Source organism: Delphinus delphis, chromosome 9 (genome assembly GCF_949987515.2).
Source record: "Delphinus delphis chromosome 9, mDelDel1.2, whole genome shotgun sequence".
NCBI classification, from domain to species: Eukaryota; Metazoa; Chordata; class Mammalia; order Artiodactyla; family Delphinidae; genus Delphinus; species Delphinus delphis.
Genome location: NC_082691.1, coordinates 22270445 through 22293847, shown reverse-complemented (window position 1 = coordinate 22293847; position 23403 = coordinate 22270445). Strand labels below are relative to the sequence as shown.

The window sequence follows — 23403 nt, the reverse complement described above, 5'->3', positions numbered from 1 at the left end:
ACATTTTACTTACTAGAACACCAGTTTATTATAAGAGGATATTAACTCAGGAACAGCCAGATGGAAGATTCATAAGGCAAGGTATGGGGAAGGGGTGCAGAGCTTCCATGCTCTCTGGGCACACCACTCTTTCCCCATCTCCTCATGTTCACCAACCTAGAAACTTTCTGAACCTTGTCCTTTTGGTATTTTATGGAAACTTGATTACATAGGCATGATTAATTAAATCATTAGCCATTGGTGATTGAACTCAATCTCCAGCCCTGGTGGGGAGAGGGGGACTGAAAGTTTCAACTCTAATCGCTAGGTTGGTTCCCCTGGCAACCAGCCCCAATCCGTAGGTTACCTAGGAGCTTTGCAAGAGTCTCCTCATTAACATAAGCTCAAAAGACACCTTAATCACACTTATCACTTAGGAAATTCCAAGGGTATCTGATTCCTATGCCAGGAACAGGGATGAAGATTAGATACATATTTCTAATTATAAATTACAATATCACAGCCTACTTTAGAACAGTAAGTAATGGAAGACATAAAAGAGAAATTATGCTTACAGACGGAAACAAAACTAATGTAATAATACATAAACAGTAAGTACTGCAGAAAATATCTTCCCCTTGGTCTTAGCTATAGGATACCTCCTTTATAATAGAGATGTTTACTGATGGTGTTTATAAAAAGAACACATTCTGCCTTAAGAAAGAAACTTAAATTTGAAAGGTTTTAGTGAAGTCATTAATTTCCAGGTCAACACAGAGAAGTAACTTAAACTGGTTTGGGCAAATACTTATCAAAAAGTCTGACTGAGGGCTTCCCTGGTGGCGCAGTGGTTAAGAATCTGCCTGCCAGTGCAGGGGACACGGGTTCAAGCTGTGGTCCGGGAAGATCCCACATGCCACAGAACAACTAAGCCTGTGCGCCACAACTACTGAGCCTGCGAGCCACAACTACTGAAGACTGCATGCCTAGAGCCTGTGCACCGCAACAAAGAGGAGCCCCGCTGGCTGCAACTAGAGAAAGCCCACAAGCAGCAACAAAGACCCAATGCAGCCAAAAATAAATTTATAAAAAAAAACAATTCTGATTAAAAGCAACATGTGAACAAAATAATTTTCTATAGCAATTAAAAATATGAAAAGTAGGAAATAGATATTCAGAGGAACCACGACTTATTCAACATTTCATGAACACAGAAACCAGATGTGGTAGCACCATCCATTACCACATGAAACATGACCAGAAATCCACCAATGGAGAGCTTCCAAGCATTAAGAAAAATAGTTGCATAAAGCTTCAAGAAGTAGAAATCCATCCGTGGGCTACAGCTTACTGTAATTTTAAGAGTTATTAACCTTAGAATTTGATCATCTGGTTTCTACTTTGCTTTTTCACAGTGCAGCAAATAAGAGGAACTGATATTAATGAACAGAAGTGATGGCCAAAAAAGGAGAGGAAACCATAGAGCCATTTTCAAATAGGGGCAGGCATATTACTATGCACCTGCATCATAAAGAAAAGTTATTTCTCTCTATTGAGAGGAAAATTATCAGAGTTCTTTTAGCATTAAACAAAGGGATTTCCTTTATCCTTGATTGATCATGTTTGCAGAGTAAACATCACTCTTCCTCAAAGTATTATTGGTGTCCTTAGAATTCATGACTTAGATAAAGAAGGTACACAGGAAAAAAACAAAAAACCTCCTCATGATAGAAAAACTAAAGCCCAGGTAAATTAAATGAAATTAGCCCATGGTCATTGGTAAATGGAGAAGTTTAACTCCAAATGCTATTTCCACAAATAGGTTTCCTATTGAAGAAAAAAAAAGAAAGCATCAACAGAAGATACCAGTTATCAGATGCTACATAAAGACAACACTGGATTAAAAGCTTGAGAGGGATCTACACTTCAATATTTTACTTTCATTTTGCTTGCCCTATATTAAAGTTAGCCAATCATATACTGTAACCATACTGGTAATCCTACACCATAAAGCAAATTTACTACCACTATAATCTATACACTACAAACACAAATTTGTAATTCACTTATATACGGAAAAGACAGTCTGTGACATGATTTTGAATTGCCATCCCTGAGCAAAATAGCGAACTAGAAAGAAGTTTGTTTTTGATGTCCTACCTCCACCATACCTCACCTTTGACCTCTTGATGCAACTTTCTCCTCTTGCCAGATGCCTATCCTCTGCCCAAAATTAGAGACAGGAATACATAGAAGTGATGTGAAGATGTGAAATTAGGGTGACCCAGCACACAGCTCTTCTAACTATTCTTTTTACTATGTTAATTCCAGGATCAGAAGCTAACGTTTGTAGTGTCTGTGATATGCCAAGCAATGTGCTAGATAAGCATTTGGCATGTGCTGTCATTAATTTTCACCACCAGTTAACAGAATAGGTATTACCCCCTATTTTATAGATGAGAAATACAGACTAGTGAAGAAATTTCTCAACATTATACAAGTGTACTATCCCCCTTTAATGACCCACAGCTGTACTGCTACAAATGCCCTCAGCATATCATCCCAGTAAAGTGGCTTTACAGAACTTTGACTGTGAAAATGTGCCACCTGTATGTCCTTGTCCCACTCCTGTAACAGAATAAAGACAAAGAAAACTAGTGCATGTTATCATCTTGCTTCAATATTTTCAATTTTTGAATGTTTATTTATAGTATCAATAGGGAGAACAACACAAGCTTAATCAGAATGCCTCTCTGACAACCAGATAACCAGACTTTATCTTGCCAAATATGACTTAGGAATAGTTAAATTCTGCTTCAGACTATGAGATATTAAGATGCTTCTTAAATTATATTTGCTGGGCTTCCCTGGTGGCGTAGTGGTTAAGAATCCACCTGCCAATGCAGGGGACACAGGTTCGAGCCCTCGTCTGGGAAGATCCCACGTGCCACGGAGCAACTAAGCCCTTGTGCCACAACTACTGAGCCTGTGCTCTAGAGCCCACGAGCCACAACTACTGAGCCCATGAGCCACAGCTACTGAAGGCCACGCGCCTAGAGCCTGTGCTCTGCAACAAGAGAAGCCACCGCAATGAGAAGCCCACGCACCACAACAGAGTAGCCCCCACTCGCCGCAACTAGAGAAAGCCCATGTGCAGCAACAAAGGCCCAACACAGCCAAAAATAAAAAATAATTTAGAAGAAAATTATATTTGCTAGTTTTATCATTTTAGGTATAGTTAAAATTTATCCTTAATTTGTAATAATTTTCAGTGTATCTCTAGTTGAAGGGAAAAAAGTTGAACAAGTTTTATAGGTATAATTATCTTTACAATACTTACTCTCCACATTGCCCAATGGGCCTAGATATCTAATAGGTAGCTTCTTAAACTATCTATAAGGCTGTAGTAAGTACAAAATAGAAATTTCATCTCTTTATAGTGCCCACTGATCTAATTTTCTCCACTTTTCTTTCTGTTGCAATTCTAGAATTACATTACGAATTAAGTCAGAGATGGACGTTTTAAATTATAGAAACCTACATAATTTGTTTTTCCACCCCAATAAAGTTAAGGTTCAACTTTTGTTCCTTCAAATATTTACTGAACACCAAGTGTACTATGTATTAGGTATTGGGGACACAAAGGGATAAAGAAAATTTGTAACTTCTAACTCATGGTTTAGCTAGCGCCTGACATACACTTAACAAATGTTAATGATGTGAAGAAAGGACACAAGAAGCAGAGGAAATAATTGGATCTATATCAGCTGTGAGGTGAGGGAACAGTTGGAGCAGATGAGGTCAGTAAAAGATACACAGAAGAGATGGTTTAACTGGAGTTTTGAAGAGAGAAGTAAGATTTCACCATGTTGTATACGAGGCAGAGATTTTCCCCAGCAAAGGCAAAGAATTTTAAAAGTACACAAAGGAAATGGCAAGTACTGCCATCTGGTAAAGCTGAAAATTGAGTACATCAAATGGAAGAGATTATAGTAGATAAGGCTGGAAAGGAAGGGCCACATCTTAAAGACTCTTTGGAGCCATGGAATATTTCTAAGAGTAGCAACCATATCTGTCTTAGAAAGGTTAATCTGGTGGTAACGTAATGGGCTGGAATGCGGGTAGGGGCAGAGGGCCGCAGGCAGCCTAGAACATGTTATGCTATTTTAAGAGCCTAGGTGAGATGAACATCTACTATGACTGTGAACAGCTACTATAACAAGAAGAGTAGACAAACATTTCTGGGGTCCACTCAAGAAAATCTCATGATATATTGTAGAGTTGACGCGTGAACAACGTGGGGGTTAGGAGCGCTGACCCTGACGCTGGCGAAAATCCACTTATAACTTTACACTTGGCCCTCCGGCCCTCCATATTCAAGGTTCCACACTCTTAGATTCAACCAACAACGGATTGTATAGTACTGTGGTATGTATTTATTGAAAAATATGTGTGTAAGTGTGTAAGTGGACCCTCGCAGTTCAAGCCCATGTTGTTCAAGGGTCAACTGTACACAGAGGAAAAGATAGAGAAATCAGATTACCATGAGATGACTGCAGAGAGAGAGAGAGTGACGCAATAACAAAATTAGGAGGGAATGGAACAGCTAATTCTTGGGGGCAAGGGAGAAGAATTTAGACTTGATTACATGGGTCATTAGAGATTGAGAAACCAAGGCTGACTGAAGTCATGGGGTCACGAAGATAGTTCAGGGACAAAGCCTAGAGACCTAAGGGGAAGAATCATAGAGACTGCCTTAAACAATGGTGGAGAGGTAAAAGAAGCCATCCGAAGAAACAGAAAACAACAACAACAAAAAACCCCACAACAGGTCATGCAGAGCTTTAATGAGTAAATGATTGATAACAAGTGTTACAGGGGTTAAACAGAAGTATTAAGAAACGCACCCACTGGATTTGGTAGTCAAAAGGTGACCATTGAGAGAATCACTTCAGCTAAAATGTTAAATTTGAGGATTAAAGTGAAATTGTAGTGAGATGAGAAGTGAAGCAGACAGATTTCTAAGAACTTTGTCAGTCAGGAAGACAGATGGAAAAAAGAGCATAAAAGTCATACTCAAGATTTTTTGGTTTTTTTTAAGACAGACTTGAGATTTTTCACATAAAATTTCATCTGAAGAAGAAACTTGACAGCTGGGTGGGGACTGAACTGTCTAAATAAAATTTTAAACACTACTATGCAAAATATTTGCAACTATGTTGACTTGCGAGTCTGCACACTTAGTAGTAGTCAGTAGAACAATAGCAATGACCTTTACAGGAAAGTGTAAAGATTTAACATTTTCAAGACATAAATGCATAAATTCTAAACTTCAAAATGTACTGAAGGATCCAAAGTTCTCATATTTTAATAGTGCCATTCTTGGAAGGTAGATAATGGTAATAAAGCATACGAGTAGTAAGTTTTAATTTCTAGTTAACATAATTCTGTTTCCCACATTTTGTTCTCAGATCATTCACATTCCCTGATTGAGTCTGAAATCCTGAAGGGAAGATAACCTAAAATGCAAGATGTTTTCCCCCTCCTTTCCCTGCTCTCCCAGTAGAAATATGATATACAACGCCTGTAAACTTAAAAAGGAAAGACATCTCTGCTTTTAGGTTCCTTGTGCTTAACATTTTAGAAAGCTGTCACTCCCATCTGCAATATGCAGTGGGTTACAGGAAAAACTGAACAGAAAAGCCAGGACAGAGATTAAGGATGTTATACCTCTCCTGAGTTGTCCTCTTTATTTTCTTATCTGAGGTATATTGCCAGAGCCAATATCAAACAGAACTCTTTAATGAAACAGCACATTCTAAAACCAGTAAAATTTTGTTTACATATCAAAGTAGTTAAACAGAAGGAAGAAAGATTAAGAAACAGCTGTTCTACCACTCTAAAGATAAAACCCATCATGTCACTTTTTACCAGCCTAAAAGTATTTTGAAAACAATGGTACTTTTGTCCTCTCCTCCTGGGATAAAAATAGTCATATCTAGAGGGAAGGGAGGCAATTTACCATGCCATCCCAGCACCCATACCTTACTAGTTTAGCGACCTTGTTTAAGGTGATCTTTAATATTCTTCTCTGTTGGCATAAGTCAATTTTTGGTATTTTTAAGAGTAAAAACGATTTTCAGACTGGAATCACTTTCAAGATCTTATGGTTTCTGTTGAAGATAGAGACAAGAATTTTTAAATATGACAAGATGAAAGTAAAATGTCAAATATAAGAAAATAATTACAAAACATGGAAAAAGATTATGGTTATCAATTTTAGTATTTATTGAAAGGTGGAAGACAAAGAAAATTCCTCTCAAACTCCAAAAATAAATCCTGCACCTTCGCTAAAAATGCAAAATGAACTGAGATATTTGCTTTACATGACAATGAAACTATCCAAAAAATAACTGAATCCAAATTTACCAAAGCAGTGCAAATCTATTATTTACAAAGATGATCTTACCTGCCATAAGTATTGGGGAAAAACCTATTTTACACTCAGGAACGCTAATGAAATACCTTGAAGACTTAATCCAAGAAATAAAATATTTCCTACCCTCCATGACCCCCCCACAAAGTTAAAGAATGGATTAAAAATGAATATATGCGGAAACAAACAGTATTTCCAATAACCTTATACACATACACGCGCACAGGCACATGCACACACAGAGTGTTGTGCTAGATCAACCTAATCTTTATTTAAGGTCAACAGCTGTAGTGACAAAGACGATAATGAATATGGCTTTAGTAAAGTTTTCAACCAAATATCACAAATGCTTAATTCTTTTCATAGCTAACCAGCTAACCTGAGTATGGAATATATTACTTAGCTAAAAGGATATGAACAAAAATAATTAAAAAGAAAAAAATCACTGTAGCAGACACCACTGAGGTACCTTAGTTTTTTTTTTTTTTGTAAAGGTCTGTATGGCAATTTAATAATTTACGTAACAACTATTTATTCTATATAGTATAAGTTCACATAGAAACTGTATCTTAAGTGCTTCATTATTCTGGTCCAAGAAACTGGAAATAACAGAAAAAAAGTTGTGTTCAGATAAGAACTGGAATGTACTAACTAGGAAACCATTAATATAATACAATATTGAAAAAAAAATTATTTGTATGTAACAAACGTAGCCAACAACTTCTCAGATTGCATCTGAAGAGAATTTTTAAATTATAACCCATAAGACAGGAACGTAAGCATTACTCAAGGTGACAAGGCTGTATCTTGAAATCTGTGTTCACTAACTTGTACTTCACCTCCACAGAGATGTATGCATTTTACAAAACAATTAAAATTTCAAAATATGGAGAAGGTTGACTATAGGTTATATAGGAAACTACACTTAAAAGCGACCACTCTGGTTGTTTTACGTATGTCTTTAAGTTAAAAGTTTAAGGCTCATATATTTTGCAGGGATACCCTAAAGACATTTTATTGCAGTATGGTCTCATGCATCTATGTGTATGACCCTGGAAAACTGGAGCTAAAACGAACCTTGTTAAATATGTTACCCTTCACTTAAAGAAAGAAAAACCTAAACATTTTTACCACATTCTCTCTCAATTTTCAATACTGGTTTGTTATAAACTTTTGTCTCCCAAAAAGGTAGGTGAAAATACATAAATTTAGCTAAAAATAGAAGATAAAGGTGGTGAGGAGCATGTTAAGTAATATATAAAACAAAATCCCTATTTACATTTGCATGATTTATACTTTCCTTACGTCATGAAAATTCCTATGTTGCAAATATACTGATTTTCTACTAACCACTGAGATTTCCTTACAATATTTGCCTACCCTTTTAAACTGGAGGCCAGAAATGACACCAATGCTGCAGTTTATTTTTCCTGATGAAATGCCTCTGAGTAAGCTTCTCCCTGACCAGAGAGATAAGCAGTTTTATGGGTACCACAAATGAGGCTGGAGTAGAAACCACTCAAAGTGGAATAGCAACACTAGCTCAAAAGGCAGCACAAAGAACCCCATTTGAAAGTAATCAACCAAAGTATGAGCCCAGAAAAATACCAAATTCAAGTAAAAGAAAATAGATTTGCAACCAGCATAGTTCCTAACATCAAAGCATACACTGAAGACATTTGTTTGACTTTTAATTACGGTAGTTGAAGCAATCGGAAACGGTGCTGAAGTCCATTATTGAAGAGATTTGTTTTAATCATCTTTAGCTAGGCACTGGCAATCCTGTTTCCTATTCCAATTTTACTTTCTAGAGCTTCTTTTGAAAAAAGAAAAAAATACTCTAAGTTGTTTACCTTGCTAGGGTAGGGAGAGGGATGCTTAGAAAGATGAGGTAACAGATCTTATTTTGTTAGTTATCTCTTTATATATGGCAGTTGAGTCACTGCCCTTATTTTAATATTTTGTATTTGCCATATTTTCCTTCTGTTCCTCAAGAAAAATGTAATAGAGGATTTTAACTGCTCAGAATTAAATTTTCTGTAACTGAACATTTTTTCTCAGCTACTATTAGGTATAGTATGGGTGCTGATTAGCAAGAAAATTTTCTCAACTTCTTATTCCATACACTACAAAGAAAATTCACGTTATAGCGCTATATAATCAGGTCACATAACTTCATTAGTTAAAGGGTTAAATATCACTAACAGACCTTGTTTCTCCCAACTTATAAAATTGATTCTATTACCTAAGCTGCTCTCTTAATGTTGAATATAAATATTTAAAAATGTATTCCAGGGAGCATAGGAAGTTTCACATATTCATCTTATTCAGCAATTTAAGAAGTTATGCAAAATATGATAACATATATATATATTCCCATACATACACACACACATATAAATATGCTTTCATAACTGAACCTTGGTTTTAAAAATGCTTGCACAGTGTGGGGAATTTAAATATTCACAAGATTTGAATACATACATTTGCACTCCATTAGCACTCTAAGTGGATATACCAGCAGAAACATAATAGATCAAATAAATGATTTAACTGAATTGTCAGTTTGGTGGGGTTTTTTTGCAGACCCAACAGAAAACATATTATTATGAACCTTTATTAAGTGGCTCACATTTCAGTATAAATCACACTAAAAAGGTTTTTTTAAAGCTATTTACACTACAGTGCTGACACATTTAAAATGAAGAAAAAATCGGTATAAATAAGCTCTATGGAAAAGCCTTAAATTGTCAAAAAAGAATTCTGGCTCATATTACAAAATATATATATATATATATATATATGTTAATGTCAGCTCTATTCTAAAACCTACAACTCCAACTCAAATGATTTTTTTAAAGACTCCTTTTGTTTAAACCTGCAATGTTTACAGTGCATCTGGCCCTAAATGCTTTGATACTTCACAGTTATGGACAGGCACTGAGGAATGTTACAAAGCTACATAAACTATAATTTGTAACAGACTTGGGAGCAAGTTCTTGGCTTGCTTTCAGAATTCACGAATCTTTATTACATTATTAAGTTTAAGAAAAAAAACAATATTAAATGGTATATACAAATTTAGCACAAAATGTTATCATCTTTTCTCTCTTGATTTGAATGTGTTGAACTATGTTGCCTTGTATCAACTAGGCTTATGAGACTTCCAGGACACATTTCTTCCTTTAAATCTTTGTTGCTATTTTCAAATTTAGAGTCCACATCAATCTTAAATTCTGTAAATTGAACATGATCCAATTTTGCTTTAACATTCTTGCCATCCATATTATTTGGTGCTCCAGTCTTTTCAGGAATATAAACATTCACAGGTTCTTCCTTGATTCTTACAGTTGCAATAGGTTCATGTTTAATCTGCTGTAATTCATATTTAGAATGAAGTTTGTCTGAAAAAACAGAATCCAAGGAGGTTTTGCTTACAGCACAAATCATGTTGTCAGTGTGAGGTCCAAGAACTGATGATGTGGAATCTGGTGATGTGCATGTTTCATGAGTAACTGTATTCTGAGCAGTGTCCTCCTCTGAGTGATATAACTTGAGACGAACATGCCATGCTAAACTGCATACAGCTGAAACTGTCTTGAACTGATGAACAACATTCCTTGGAATAAAATAAATGTCATTATCATACAGCTGAATCCTGGCATAGCGAATGCCTTCCCTCCTCAGTTGATTAAGTTTTGCATCATCAACCCACTGGACACACTAAAATAAAACAAAACAAAACAAGAAATACCAATAAGTCTTTTCCACAATAAAAATTAAATTGAAGATAATAATAGTTTAAAATATACCTGGGACAGTGGAGGTTCATGTAAATCTAACTGCATTCGTTGAACTACTTCTAAGAAATCTTCAGCATGAAAACAAATTACATCTTTGGTTATTCGGGGTTGATCAGGCCTAAAAAAGAACATGAGATAATGAAGAGTCTGCCATTAATGTTTCACTCTGCTAAGTCCTTATTAAATTCAAAGCAAAAAAAGTTTATGGTCAACACCAAAGTATTATCTTAGAAATGAACTGTAATTAGAAGACCACTTTACATATTTAAACAAAGGGATAACACCACGAGTTTCAACCTAAATATGGATACAAACAACTCATTTTATTATTTACACACACACACACACACACACACACACACACACACGTTTTCGTATAGCAGAGCAGAAACTTTATTCATTAATCAAGGAATGGAGAAGGGAGAGCTCATGCTCTAAAAACACCTTCTCCCTGAAGGGAGAAGAGTAAGGGAATTTTAAGGGGTAGGAGGCAGACATATCATCAGGGCTCTTGCAAAGGGGTGGAGATTTCCAGGAGCAGCCTCACCTCATTTTATTATAGCTATGTGTAACCATATTTTGAAAAATTAAATTGACCTGAATTGGTTAATTATGCAAATCAAAAAACTAAGTGTTTAGTCTTAAAGTTAAGACTTTAACTTAAAGTCTTTAATTTGTTGTCAATACTTCAACAAATTAAGTGCTAAATTAAAGATACTATATAATATAAAATTTAGAGATAAATATAGGGGAAAGGGAATACATTCTTTCAATACAGACATATATAACTGCAATGATACCAAAAATCCCTAAATAACTCCTAAAAATTAAGAGACATTCAATAGAAAAGTACTTATAAAATAAACTGTTACCATCCTACTTGCTGAGGTTAATAGAGTCTTTAAATATAATTCTAAAAAAAATCCCCAAATTCTTCAATTAATTAAGAATATACAAATACATGTTTGTAAAAGATGCTCAAAAATGGAGTTTGGAATAAAATCCCAAGAAACATAAATACCAACCCCCCCCCCCAATCATACCAAGGAAATCATAACCAAATTTTAAAAAAAGTGATAAAGAGAAAATCTAAAACTCATGCATCACATTAATATACAGGGAAAGAGGGTAAGAATGATTGCAGGCTTCTCATCAGAAACAATGCAAGCCAGAAGAGAGCACACTATCTTTAAAGTATTGAAAGAAAAAGTCAGTCTAGAATTCTATAACCCCCAAAATATCCTTAAGAAAGTGTGAAATAAAAACATTTTCAGACAAACAAAAACTGAGAGAATCTGTCACCAGAAGACCAGTACAACAAAGAATGTTAAAGAACTTCTTCAGGCTGAAGGAAAATGATATTTAGATGAAAATGCAGATCTATTCAAAGGAATGGAGGGTGCAAGTAATAGTAAATATGAAAGATATTTTATTCTCATCTTAAAAATCTCTTCAGAAATAATTCCTTAATGCCAAAGAAAGCAACATATTTGGGGGTATGGTTATAGCACACATAAAGCAAAATGTATTAATAATAATTAGCACAAAGGCCATAAATGGGAGCAGGGAGAGATGGCAGTATACTATTGAAAGTTCTTACACATTACATAGCAGGTATAATTTTATGTTTTTATAAGCTGGCATTATTTTTTCTTTTCATTTTGAAAATGTTTCAAAGTGTTTATTGCTAATATATAGAATTAAAATATATACAAGTGATTTTCAATGTTGTCTTATCTTGTGACTTAGATAAATTCTAATACTTCTTTTGTAGACTTAGAACTATCTCTATACACAATTATTTTTTCTTACTCTAAGACCCTGTAATTCCATTTCTATGTATTTACTGAAATGAAATGGAATTTTATGTGCACACAAAGGCTTGAAAGGGAATGTTCGTAAGAGCTTTATTCATAAAAACCCCAAACTGGAAACAATTCAAATCTCTAACATCAGGTGAATGGATAAATCAATTGTGATGTATCTATACAATGACATACCACTCAGCAACACGAAGGAATGAACTACTAATACACATAACAATATAGATGAGTGTCAAAAACATTATGCTGAGTGAAAGAAGTCAGGCAACATATGATTCTATTTAAATGAGATTCTAGACTAGGCAATACTAACCTATAAAGAAAGAAAATAGATTTTATAGATGTCTGGAGCTGGGGTACGAATGGGGGGAGATTAACTGCCAAGGTATATGAAGGAAACAAAATATTCTATATTTTAGTCGTGGTAATGGTAACATGGCTGTATAAATTTGTCAAAACACATCAAACTGTACACTTATAACAAGAGTGTGTATTACTGAATACAAATTATACTTCCATAGTTGATTTTTCAAAAAACTGGATTTCAAGAAGCAACCTGAAATACATAAATCTATGTGAATTCTATCTTCCTAATACTAAAAAGTGATATAAAATTCATCAACACTTCACAAGTCTATCTAGTTTAAGATTTCTTTGTAGTCTCAATCAATCCCAGTCCTTTATCTCAAATTGGTGTTAAGCCTGGCTCTAAGATAAAGTCAAGAATCTTGGACTTCCCTGGTGGCGCAGTGGATAAGAATCTGCCTGCCAATGCAGGGGACACGGGTTCAAGCCATGATCTGGGAAGATCCCACACGCCATGGAGCAATGAGCCCGTGCGCCACAACTACTGAGCCTGTGCTCTAGAGCCGGTGAGCCACAACTACTGAAGCCTGCATGCCTAGAGCCCGTGATCCACAACAAGAGAAGCCACCACAATGAGAAGCCCACATGCCGCAATGAAGAGTAGCCCCTGCTCAGGGCACCTAGAGAAAGCCTGTGTGCAGCAGCAAGACCCAACAGAGCCAAAAATAATAAATAAAAAAATTAATTAATGAATGAAAAAAAGAATCTAATACTCTAACGCCTAATGTCTCCTTGAGAAAAAGAGCAGAACTCAAAACACTAAGATAAGGAGAACACTAAGAGAAAGCACCAATTTCCTTAGTATAGCTTAATTTAACAACAAGGAATAACAATAAAGGGATCATAGACCACGTTTGCATCAGAGCCATGAAACCCTCTTAAAGCATCAACCAAATTATTTTCTTACCATCTTTAATACTAAGAGATTAAAGCAGCATTGGTATAGAAAGCAAACTGTATTTTACAATACTGAGAAAACTCATAGCTAGCAACATCTCATTCCAAAATCTGTCTCAAATTAAATCTGGCCACCTAATATATTCATACTTTGGCAACAGTCTTTTTCACTGTGAAATTGTTAGCTTCAAGTGTCTTTTCATTCAGTAACTATTCATAGGGAACTATGATGGACCTGTGAAGGACAGGACACAATCTCTAACATCAAATAACATATAAAGTGGAGAAGCAAGCATAAACCAACAATAATTTAAAGGAGCTTAAGAGAGATTTAAACAAAGTTAAGGCCAAGAAGCAAGAATATTTATCTCTGAAAAAAAAATGTAACTATATGGCTAACTTTAACAAATACTATCTATAAATCAGAGTTCATCCTAAATAAATTTTGATGCCACTCTTAAATCCTTTATACCAAGCATTCAAGAAAAATCTCATTAATTTGAAACAGGGGGTTGTTGTAATGATTTCCAAAGAGAGACATCGCCTTTACTCTTTGACAAAATTAGTATTTTAAACCAGATTATGTTAGAAACTATATGAGAACAACCACAGATATTTGATAATTACCATTTAACTTAAACACAATTATAAATTATTATTATTGAATTATAAACTGTTAATGTCATTTTCCTAAGGACCTCTTAGGGTTAGTTCAGTACTAGTTACTTTGTATATCTGAAATTGATAAAGCTTCATTTATGTTAAGAAAGAAGGTCAGTTTACAGTGGCCTCTCCATTCAGTATTAATTTATAAAATATTACTTTAAATTTTCCCTTTTGAACAAAGGGTCAATCTTGTATTCACAGCCCCTGAAAAAATTTCCTTGTACAGAAAACACAGGCAATATTTTTCACAACATCTTAGGAATCTATGCAACAATACTGACATTTTATACTTTCAGAATTAAAAACAGTTTCTTTTTACTTAGAAAAATTTCTTACATACTTAGTATTTAATTCAACTGATTTAATAAGCAAAACAGCATATTCCATCTTAAGTTTCATACCCAAACAATAGTCAATTTGAAAACAAAACCTAATTGAGCAAAGTTATCTTACAGTATAAATATAGCTTTGCCCTATGGGTTTTATCATTTTAATAAATGAAAATTTTTTTAACATATGGGATGACCACCTCTAAGTATATTATCCATTTTCATTAAGAAAATTATCCATTTTTCTAATCTATCAAAAGAGTCAGTGAAACTTACAAGCAAAGCCAGAAAAAATTAATATAGTAAGGTAAACAAACACTTAGTAGATACCAAACCTTAGAAAGATAGCAAGTTAAAACAGTATCAAGAAAAAACACGAGAATCTGGAGTCAGTTCTGAAATCAGACTCAGCTCTACCACTTGTTAACTGTATGACTATGACAACATTACTTGATAGTCCGGAGCCTTAGTCTCCCTTTTGTGCAATAAATACGGGCCTAAAAGTAGAGAAAATTAACTGAACATTTGTAAATGGGCATACAATAAACACCAAGTGAACCTTAGGTTTTCCATTACCTTAGGTAAGACAACTGTTTTCAACTCTAGTCACGTAAAAAATGAAACTACTGCAGTCAAGCCCAAAAGATAAAATCTAGATTCTAGCAAATGAAAATCTTCTTTAGTACAATTATACAACTAGGATATCCAAATACAGGGGAAAATGAAACTTTTTCCCCCACAGTAAGAAGAATTACTGAAAAACTTCCCAAGAAAAATTTTAGAAGCCATTAAATAGCAGTAGTTAATATATACCACTCTCCACAGTGCACAGCCTTCAACACTCCAACAGCAGCTGTAGTCTGTCGTTCAAAACCTTGTCCTATATGATCTGCATGAGCTCTTGTTCTGTCTTCAAAGAGCATCTCACGAGGCTCACTAGTTCGAGGTAGGTACTGCAGGTTTTTTATCTCATTGGTAGTTCTGTTAAAACAAAATTATATATATAAAGAGACAGAGAGAGGCAGGCTTATGCATATTAAGGCTTAATTGCCTTCAAACATTTGTACTGATGTATTGACAGGTTTAACTTTTTAAACTCATTAATGGTTACAGAACACCTACTCTGTGTCAGGCACTATCTAAGCACTGGAGCTACTGAACAAGACAGTAGTGAATAAGACAGACAAGTTCCTTACTCTCGTAGGAGTTTATATTCTAGTGAGAGAGAGACCAAAAAATAAACAGCAAGAAAACACTAGGCAATAAGTGCTTCCATAAAACATGCACGGTTTATTGGAGGTAAGGGGGAAAAAACACTTTAGCTCCACCCTGGAGGACAGACATCTCCCACTGGGCCTCTCCTCCACCGCTCACCTTCTAGAATCCATATGCATACAGAAGCTGCTGCCTACTTGGCCTCACTCACTGCAGAAACCCTCTCCAATTTTGCTGCAGAAGGGGAACTGGGTGAGAAGAATTTATTTTGGGAGTCATCATCTTATTTATCTCCCTGTATGATTTTTCTGTTGCTTCCAGAGACAAATCAGGATTGCCCCCATTATTTTTTCGTCTCATCCTAGTCTGTCCCCTAGGGTCACTCTTCGTTTTTGGTTCTCTAACTTCCCACCCTCAAACTCTACTACTTTACTACTCTTTGTGCACTCTTGTCTTACAGTTTTATATAAACTTTCACACAGACACACACACAATGCTTTAACATACTTTTTTGCTGTTTGTGATTAATGTTTTACAGGTATTAGAAAGCTAGATGATGATGTTGCTTTCTGTGGAAAGCTAACAGGCTTTCAAACCAAGTCTCACCTCATTATACCACATTCTAATGAATTAAGACCTTATTAAAGCATTTGGCACAGTGCCTAGGGCACTGTTGTCATTAGTTGGTCAGACTATATATAACCTGATGTGAAATGACCACATATACCATGGATTGTAATCCCTGAGGATTACAAGTTCCTCAAGGGGCTGGTGAACTCCCTTAAATTACATGTAAAAGTTTGTATATATCTGCATTATTCTAGGGAGAGTCTTTCAGATTCTTAAAATGATTTGTAAATCCAAATTAAGAATCACTGAGATATACACCAAGTTTACCATTTACTACCAACTTAAAATTTAACTTGTAAAAATTTCACTGAACCAAAATTTATTTATTAAACACACTCTGTTTAGGTGCTAGAGACACTTAGTAACAAGCACAACATTGTCCCTGCTCTCATATAACCTACATTTTACTCTATGACCGTTTCTCCCTGTTCTGTTTTTTCTTCTTAAATTTATAACTAGTGAGACCATCTTTAGACATCTAAAAAAAGGATTATCTCCCCCAGGATCACCCACTCCATTCCCATCAATGTTACGCTAGTGTACATTCTTCTACACTTTTCTCTGTGCTTACATAAATATACTTTTCATAAAAATAGAATCATACTGGGCATACACTCTACATTTTGCTCTTTTCAAGTACCATGGATATCCAGCTCAACAGACAAAATTTCATATTATGAAATTAACTATTTCACCACATTCTTTAACAGGAATGTACCAAAATGTATTCAACCGTTCTCCTGTTAATGGACATTCAGACCATTTTAAAATTTATCTCAATATGATAAATGCTGCAATTAACATTCTTATACATTTACCTTTAGTGCTTTTATTTCTTGGGACAAATTCCGAAAAATAGGGGTCCTGGTTCAAGGAGTATACATATGTTAAACTTTATGAGCTATTTTAGATTACTTCTAAAAAATGATTACAGAAGCTCACCCATAGACCAATAATATATATTACCCTGTTTCCTCACGTACCTACCAGCCTGTAATATACTCGCTCTGTTAATAATTTTTGCCAATGTAATAGGTAAAAATAGTATCTCATAATTCTTTTAATATATATTTAATATACAATCGACTACCTGGGGCCTATTTTTCTATTGGGTTGTTCTACATTTTTCTTCTCAATTTAGAAATGCTCTTTGTATACTAACTTTAGTCTGTCACATGTTACAAATGTTTTAGTCCAGTCTATCATAGTTTTGAACTTTGTTGTTGATGTCTTTTCTCTCACAAATAGTATTATCATTGTATCTTTTAATCTTTGCTTAGGAAGATCTCTCCTAAGCTTAAGCATTTTATTCTAATATTTTTATTTTTTACTTATTATGTTCAAATCCCTTACTTCTTGTATAACATTGGGGTTATGGCTTTGTTTTCCTCCAAATGGACTCCCATTTATGCCAGCATTATTCATTAAATAAATTTTTCTTTTCCCACTTATCTCATTATTAAGTTCCCAATATACTTTGATCTGTTTGTGTACTCTATCCTATTCCAATGATCTTTTTGAGCTTCATAGTACTTTTTAATATTGAGTAAGACAAGGTCCCCCTCATACTTACCTTCTTTTTCACAGCTTTCTAGACTGACTTTACTTATTCTTCCTTATGAACTTTAAAATTATTTTATCCAGTGCTGGAAGTGTAAGTCCATTTGTAATGCTAAAAATTCCAAAGGACTATAATTTTTGTCCAATCCAGAACACAGATCTAAACATTTGTTTAGATCTTATTCTATATCTTTCATGTTTCAGTTTTCTTAAAATGAATATTATTTATATTTATTTCTGAATATTCATTAAATTTATTCCAAAACACTTTATGTCTCTGTTGTGAATGATATTTTTTCCATTCCTAGTTACAATTTATTGTCATTTGCCTACCTTTTTCATGTTTTATTTATATTTGATACTTATAAGAAATTATATCAGCACGTGTAACCATTTTTGAACTTACATTTCAATTACACTCTAAATTTTCCCTTCCTTCTTCCTCCAAATTTCAACAATATACACATACCAATGTACAAATACCCATCCCCAGCAAAAAACATTTATATCCAACATACCTTTTCCTTTTGAAAGGTGACTTTGGCATATCAGCCACAGGGATCATTTGTTCTCCCGGGCGTACCCACATGATGGGACCATCATCACTATCTTTTCGACTCTCTAATTTTAGACTAGATAGTGTCCCCCATGGCAGTGTACACTAGAGGCAAATAATTACAGAGAAATTAATTATTTTTAAAATGTATCTTCAAATATACATTAAAGACTATTGTCCCCTTGACAAAATTTCATATATACATTTGAAATACATACCTATTTTAAATATATTCATATATATTCATAAATTTTCCTTCATAATATTCTATTTCAAACATAACAAGAGAGTAATTATTCTTGGATGGTTTCCCCCACTTCCCCAACCCTGCCAGAGGTATGATTCACTGTATTTATCATTTATTATTCTTCCTTCTACCAAATATATGGGTCATATGATGTTAATTAGTTGGCAAAATAAGTGTCTTCCATGAGAATCTATAAAAATGAACAACTGAGTTTAAAAAATGGATACCTCAAAAAAAAGGGGGGTGGGCCTTCCCTGGTGGCGCAGTGGTTGAGAGTCCGCCTGCCGATGCAGGAGACACGGGTTTGAGGCCACAACAGTGAGAGGCCCGTGTACCACAAAAAAAAAAAAAGGGGGGGGGGGAGGGGGGATATACCTCTGATTAGTTATAATCAAAACCTAACAAAACAAAAAGGAAAAGTAAACCAAAATCAAAATTTATTTCTGTGTAGTAGTTTCTTGAAAAGGTTGCTGTTCTAAAAGCAGGAATTAACATCTTTGAAAAGAAAAGAGAAATGACCAAGGGCCACTATCCATGGAATGGTGACAAAATGAGTATTTTTTAAAAAACCATACCCCCTTTCCAAAAAGGGGAGCTTGTCAAATTAAATTTCTCCAGAAAGAATGCATTTAGCTCATTTGCTTTTAAAATTAAAATCTGAAACATAAATATTTAAATGATGGTGTTTTTAAAATAGCACTCAAAATAAATGCAACCAAATTCCATGTCACTAGTTGGGTGAAACAGACAAGGAACCAAAGGTTTAAAAGGAACAAAAAAGGAAATAAAAGGGGAATGGAGTAGGGTGAAAAAGAAAAGGAAGAAAAAGATATATATACACATATAGACTAGAAAATTAAGCATGCAGAAGTGAAAAAAGAAGAGATGTTTAACAGATTATGTGGCAAATACTAGAGACAAACTGATCTTGTCACATTTTTAGCTTTGAATTATTGATTAAATAACTGACCTAACTACATAGATCAGAGATTTTTCTCTCAATAGGATAGCCCCAGCTGCCCATAAGAAGAAATATTTTCTGGAATGCAGAGACTGTTGGGGGAAAAAAAAAAAACCAGAACAGAATCTGGCTAAAAATCATTTAAAGGGGCCTTAAAGCTGCATAGTTTAAATACCTTATTTTATGGATGAGGAAACTGAAGCCTAGAAAGTTTAAACGGCTTGCCCAACCCAGCTAGGATCTCGCAAGATTGAAATAGTTATACAACTTCCCAGGCCAGTTTTCCACAAACCCAAACTGCCATTCCCTTGTCCTGAATACTTTAATTTAGTAGACATCCTTCCTGTACCTCTTAAATCCTCTGGCACTCAGTTTATAAAAAGTTGATAAACGGATGGAACTTATTTTCCTAAAGTGGCAGCTACAGGCAAGTGTTATTTTCTGGTCCACCACTTAGCTTTGCCATTACAATTAGTACCTGAGAAGTCACACACACAACACTACACAAGAATTACTTCTACTTTGTCATCTCTTCCTTTCCTTCCTTATAATTCAAATGAAATCAAAGTTTTTATAATTCTGAAACAGCCATGATCTGTTATCACTAGTAGCATAAAAGTAACTCCCACAACTTAGACTGCTTGATATTGTTTTCTCTTACTTTTAAAAATGGTGAATCTTCCAACATGTCAAGGAACTCAGGGAAGTAATCTCCCACTTCTTCATCTACTGCTCCCACCAAGCTGATCTGTCGCATTGGGCCAGCTCTATAAGTACCGTGAGAATACGTTCTTTTTACCTGAAGGATATGGAGTTAATTAAGTTAAACATAAGATAAAGCCTGTTATCACTGGATAACACTAAATTATGTTGTCTGAAAATATTAGAACATAATGTGTGGCAAGCAAAACAAAACAAAAAAAGCCTTTCACAAACAGTAAAAAAAAAATAAGGCACTTAAAAAAAAAGAAAAAAGAAAAGATCGGCACAAAATCAAGCTATTTTACCTTCTCTAGCTATTCCTACACACTGCTTATGAAAATACAGTTGAGATAAACAGCGTAATTCCAGACAACTAACTATAATTTCTCCTTATAACAGAGCAGTTTATTATTTGATCTACAGTGCCACTGAAATTATATTCAGAAGTTCCTGTACCTATATTTTCCTAAATGGTTCATATCTTTTTGTCAGAATTTTCAAAAGTAGACCCTCTGAAAACGTTGCATTTAACCATCACCAGTAGTTTGTATGTCCAAAAGGCCACCAGGAATGATCTTAGCATGTTAACTAGGATCCAGTTTACATTTTTCTGATGAAAATCTACTAGAGCTTGAGAACCAAAAGTCCTAGGTCCCAAATCTGTCTACCTTTGCTATCTACCAGCTATGTGACCTCCAGAAATCACTTAAATTCCATGAGTTTGAGTTTCCTTAACCGGAAAGATTTACCTCGGATTGCTAAAGAAAACAATAATTGTACAGTGTGAGCAAATGGGTATCATTTGAATATCAACCAAAATAAAACAACCTATATACCTCAAGGATCACTGGTACCTAAGTTTTCAAAAGCACATTTAAATCTTGCAAAGAAACCTCATATACTAACAGTAGTAAACAAGAGTATTTTTAAAGCAAAACAACTTCTTTTCATAAACAAACTTCAAGCAAAATCCTAATTATTTTTTTCTCTGGATTAGCCTTTATGGCCACTAACTGTAGGGAAATTACATTGTCTCAGTTTGCCTGGGTCTATCCCAGTTTTAAAATGGAAAGTCCCGTACCAGGCAAACCCAGATGGATGAGCTTTCATCACATCAGGGACACAGACTCTAAAATATTTTCATATCACAAGGTGAATTCCCACAATTGCAGCTGATACAGATAGTATTCTGTATCAATGTATTTAAGCCCCCACCCACAACAAAAACATGACAATAAAAGTTCTATCGTAATAGAACATTTGACTAAAACATTTGAGAATTTTATTTTTTAGCATAATAAGCAAAACAGCATAACAATGATACATTAATTCCTTAATAAATTTACCAGAATTACAAGGTTAAGTTTTCATGCACTATCACAAATTCACTTCTCAGAACCATAAAACCTTGCTCCAATCCCCAAGTTACAAAAAAAGTTGGGGTCTGTGTCCCCATTTTGTACTCATGATCTGACCTTTTTCTTCTCTCCCAAAAGTTCCTAGCATCTCCAGTACTGAGAGAGCTAAAAGTTAAAATCTGACTCTACAACAATATTTAGGCTTTAGATGTTTAGATATACTAAGAGTACTACAACAGGAAAATTAGTCATCACTATGCATTTCTGTAATGCAGTCTAACAAAGCTAAAAATGTCAAGTTGAAATTTAGCAAATTTATAAGAACTGATATCAATTCTGTTGCGTGACTCTGAGCTTGTGGCTTCAGTTTTGGATCTGCAAATGGTCATATGTGTTTTTGAGAGACCTCAAGACCATTCAGTGAAATCAAACACCTTCTATTGTAAAACACAAATTTACAAGTGCTTTGAAATATTCATTTGACTTACAAGTCACATTAGGTAATATTTCCACTTCACACAAATAAGTAAATTTTCTGTGCCTCAATCTTCTCTGTCTTGTTTAAACTTAGATAACTCATCTAAATCGTTAACCAGTTCTAACAAAGCCAGAATCAAGAAAGTCTTTGCGTTCCAGCTGGTTCATTCTACTACATCAACTAAATAATTTGGACAGTGACTCAATTATCAACATCAACAAGGATCAGCTGAATAATTTGGGCAGTGACTCAATTATCAACTAAATAATTAGGGCAGTCGGAGGAATGTTCAGGGAGGGAATCCTTCCAAAGTACTAAGCACAACTGAATTTATGAGCTCTCGCAAAGAAATGGGTACTTTAAACATACTTTTAAAGCAAAAGGCAAACGCATATATGGTCCACTGGACTCTTTTTTTCCAAGGGAGTATGTGCAAGAACTAAATACATGCATACAAAAGATACACCAATAAAGAAAGAATGCTCTTTAATATGAATGTTAGGATTTAGGAGTCAGAGACAATCTACTCTGAGGAAATGTAAAGTCTGAAATTATAACAGTTTATTTAATAGGCAAAAACATGAAATAACTCATTTCTCAAATAACTGAAATAGATTTTGGAGTTCTACATAGTGGTTGCCATGCAATTCAATTAACTACTTCCATTCTAAAAAAAAAACAAACAAAAACCCTACTATAACAGTATTTAACTATAGAGAAGGGATAAATACAATTAATAATCAAAAAAACAGAACTAGTAGGACTTCCCTGGTGGCGCAGTGGTTAAGATTGCTCGCTCCCAATGCAGGGGGCCTGGGTTCGATCCCTGGTCAGGGAACTAGATCCCACATGCATGCCACAACTAAGAGTTTGCATGCCACAACTAAGGAGCCCGCCTGCTGCAACTAAGGAGGAGGCGAACCGCAACTAAGGAGCCCTCAAGCCGCAACTAAAGGAGCCTGCGTGACACAGTTAAGACCCGACACAACCAAATAAATAAATATTAAAAAAAAAAAAAACCAGAACTAGTTATTAACAAGTTTAACATTCAGCCCTCTTAGAGTAAAATTTCTGTGTTTAAATGTTAAGTAAAAACATGTATCGTTTAGTAACAGAAAAAAATGGGTAAAGCTTCTTGGGTGGTAGTATTAAAGACTTATAACTTAAGTACTTAACTAACTTTGATTTAACCAGATGTTGCTATTTTAGGTTGGAATGATCATTTCACTGATTGAAGAGAACATTACTGACCTAGCCATATCATTTCATTCAAATTACTCCTTTACATTAATTTCCAAGTTTACAAATGTTGTTCTTTGTTTACAAGTAAAATAAAATAAAACACGTCTAAATATTAGAAATTTTAACACAATAGACTAAATTAAAACAAATTTGAC

At 34.6% G+C, this 23403-nt stretch overlaps 1 protein-coding gene across 2 annotated transcripts in view; it reads right to left on the bottom strand.

Annotated features, from left to right (window-relative positions):
• Positions 1 to 9419: 9419 nt before the first annotated feature.
• RSBN1L (round spermatid basic protein 1 like) overlaps positions 9420 to 23403 on the bottom strand; it is a 62060-nt gene continuing 48076 nt past the window's right edge. For both annotated transcript variants that reach the window (XM_060020313.1, XM_060020314.1), the window contains 5 exons: positions 20130 to 20267; positions 18223 to 18365; positions 15113 to 15280; positions 10228 to 10336; positions 9420 to 10138 (listed from right to left, as the gene is read on the bottom strand). In XM_060020313.1, coding sequence (XP_059876296.1) covers positions 9497 to 10138; positions 10228 to 10336; positions 15113 to 15280; positions 18223 to 18365; positions 20130 to 20267 — 1200 coding nt within the window. In that variant the 3' untranslated portion in view covers positions 9420 to 9496. The remainder of the gene's footprint in view (positions 10139 to 10227; positions 10337 to 15112; positions 15281 to 18222; positions 18366 to 20129; positions 20268 to 23403) is intronic.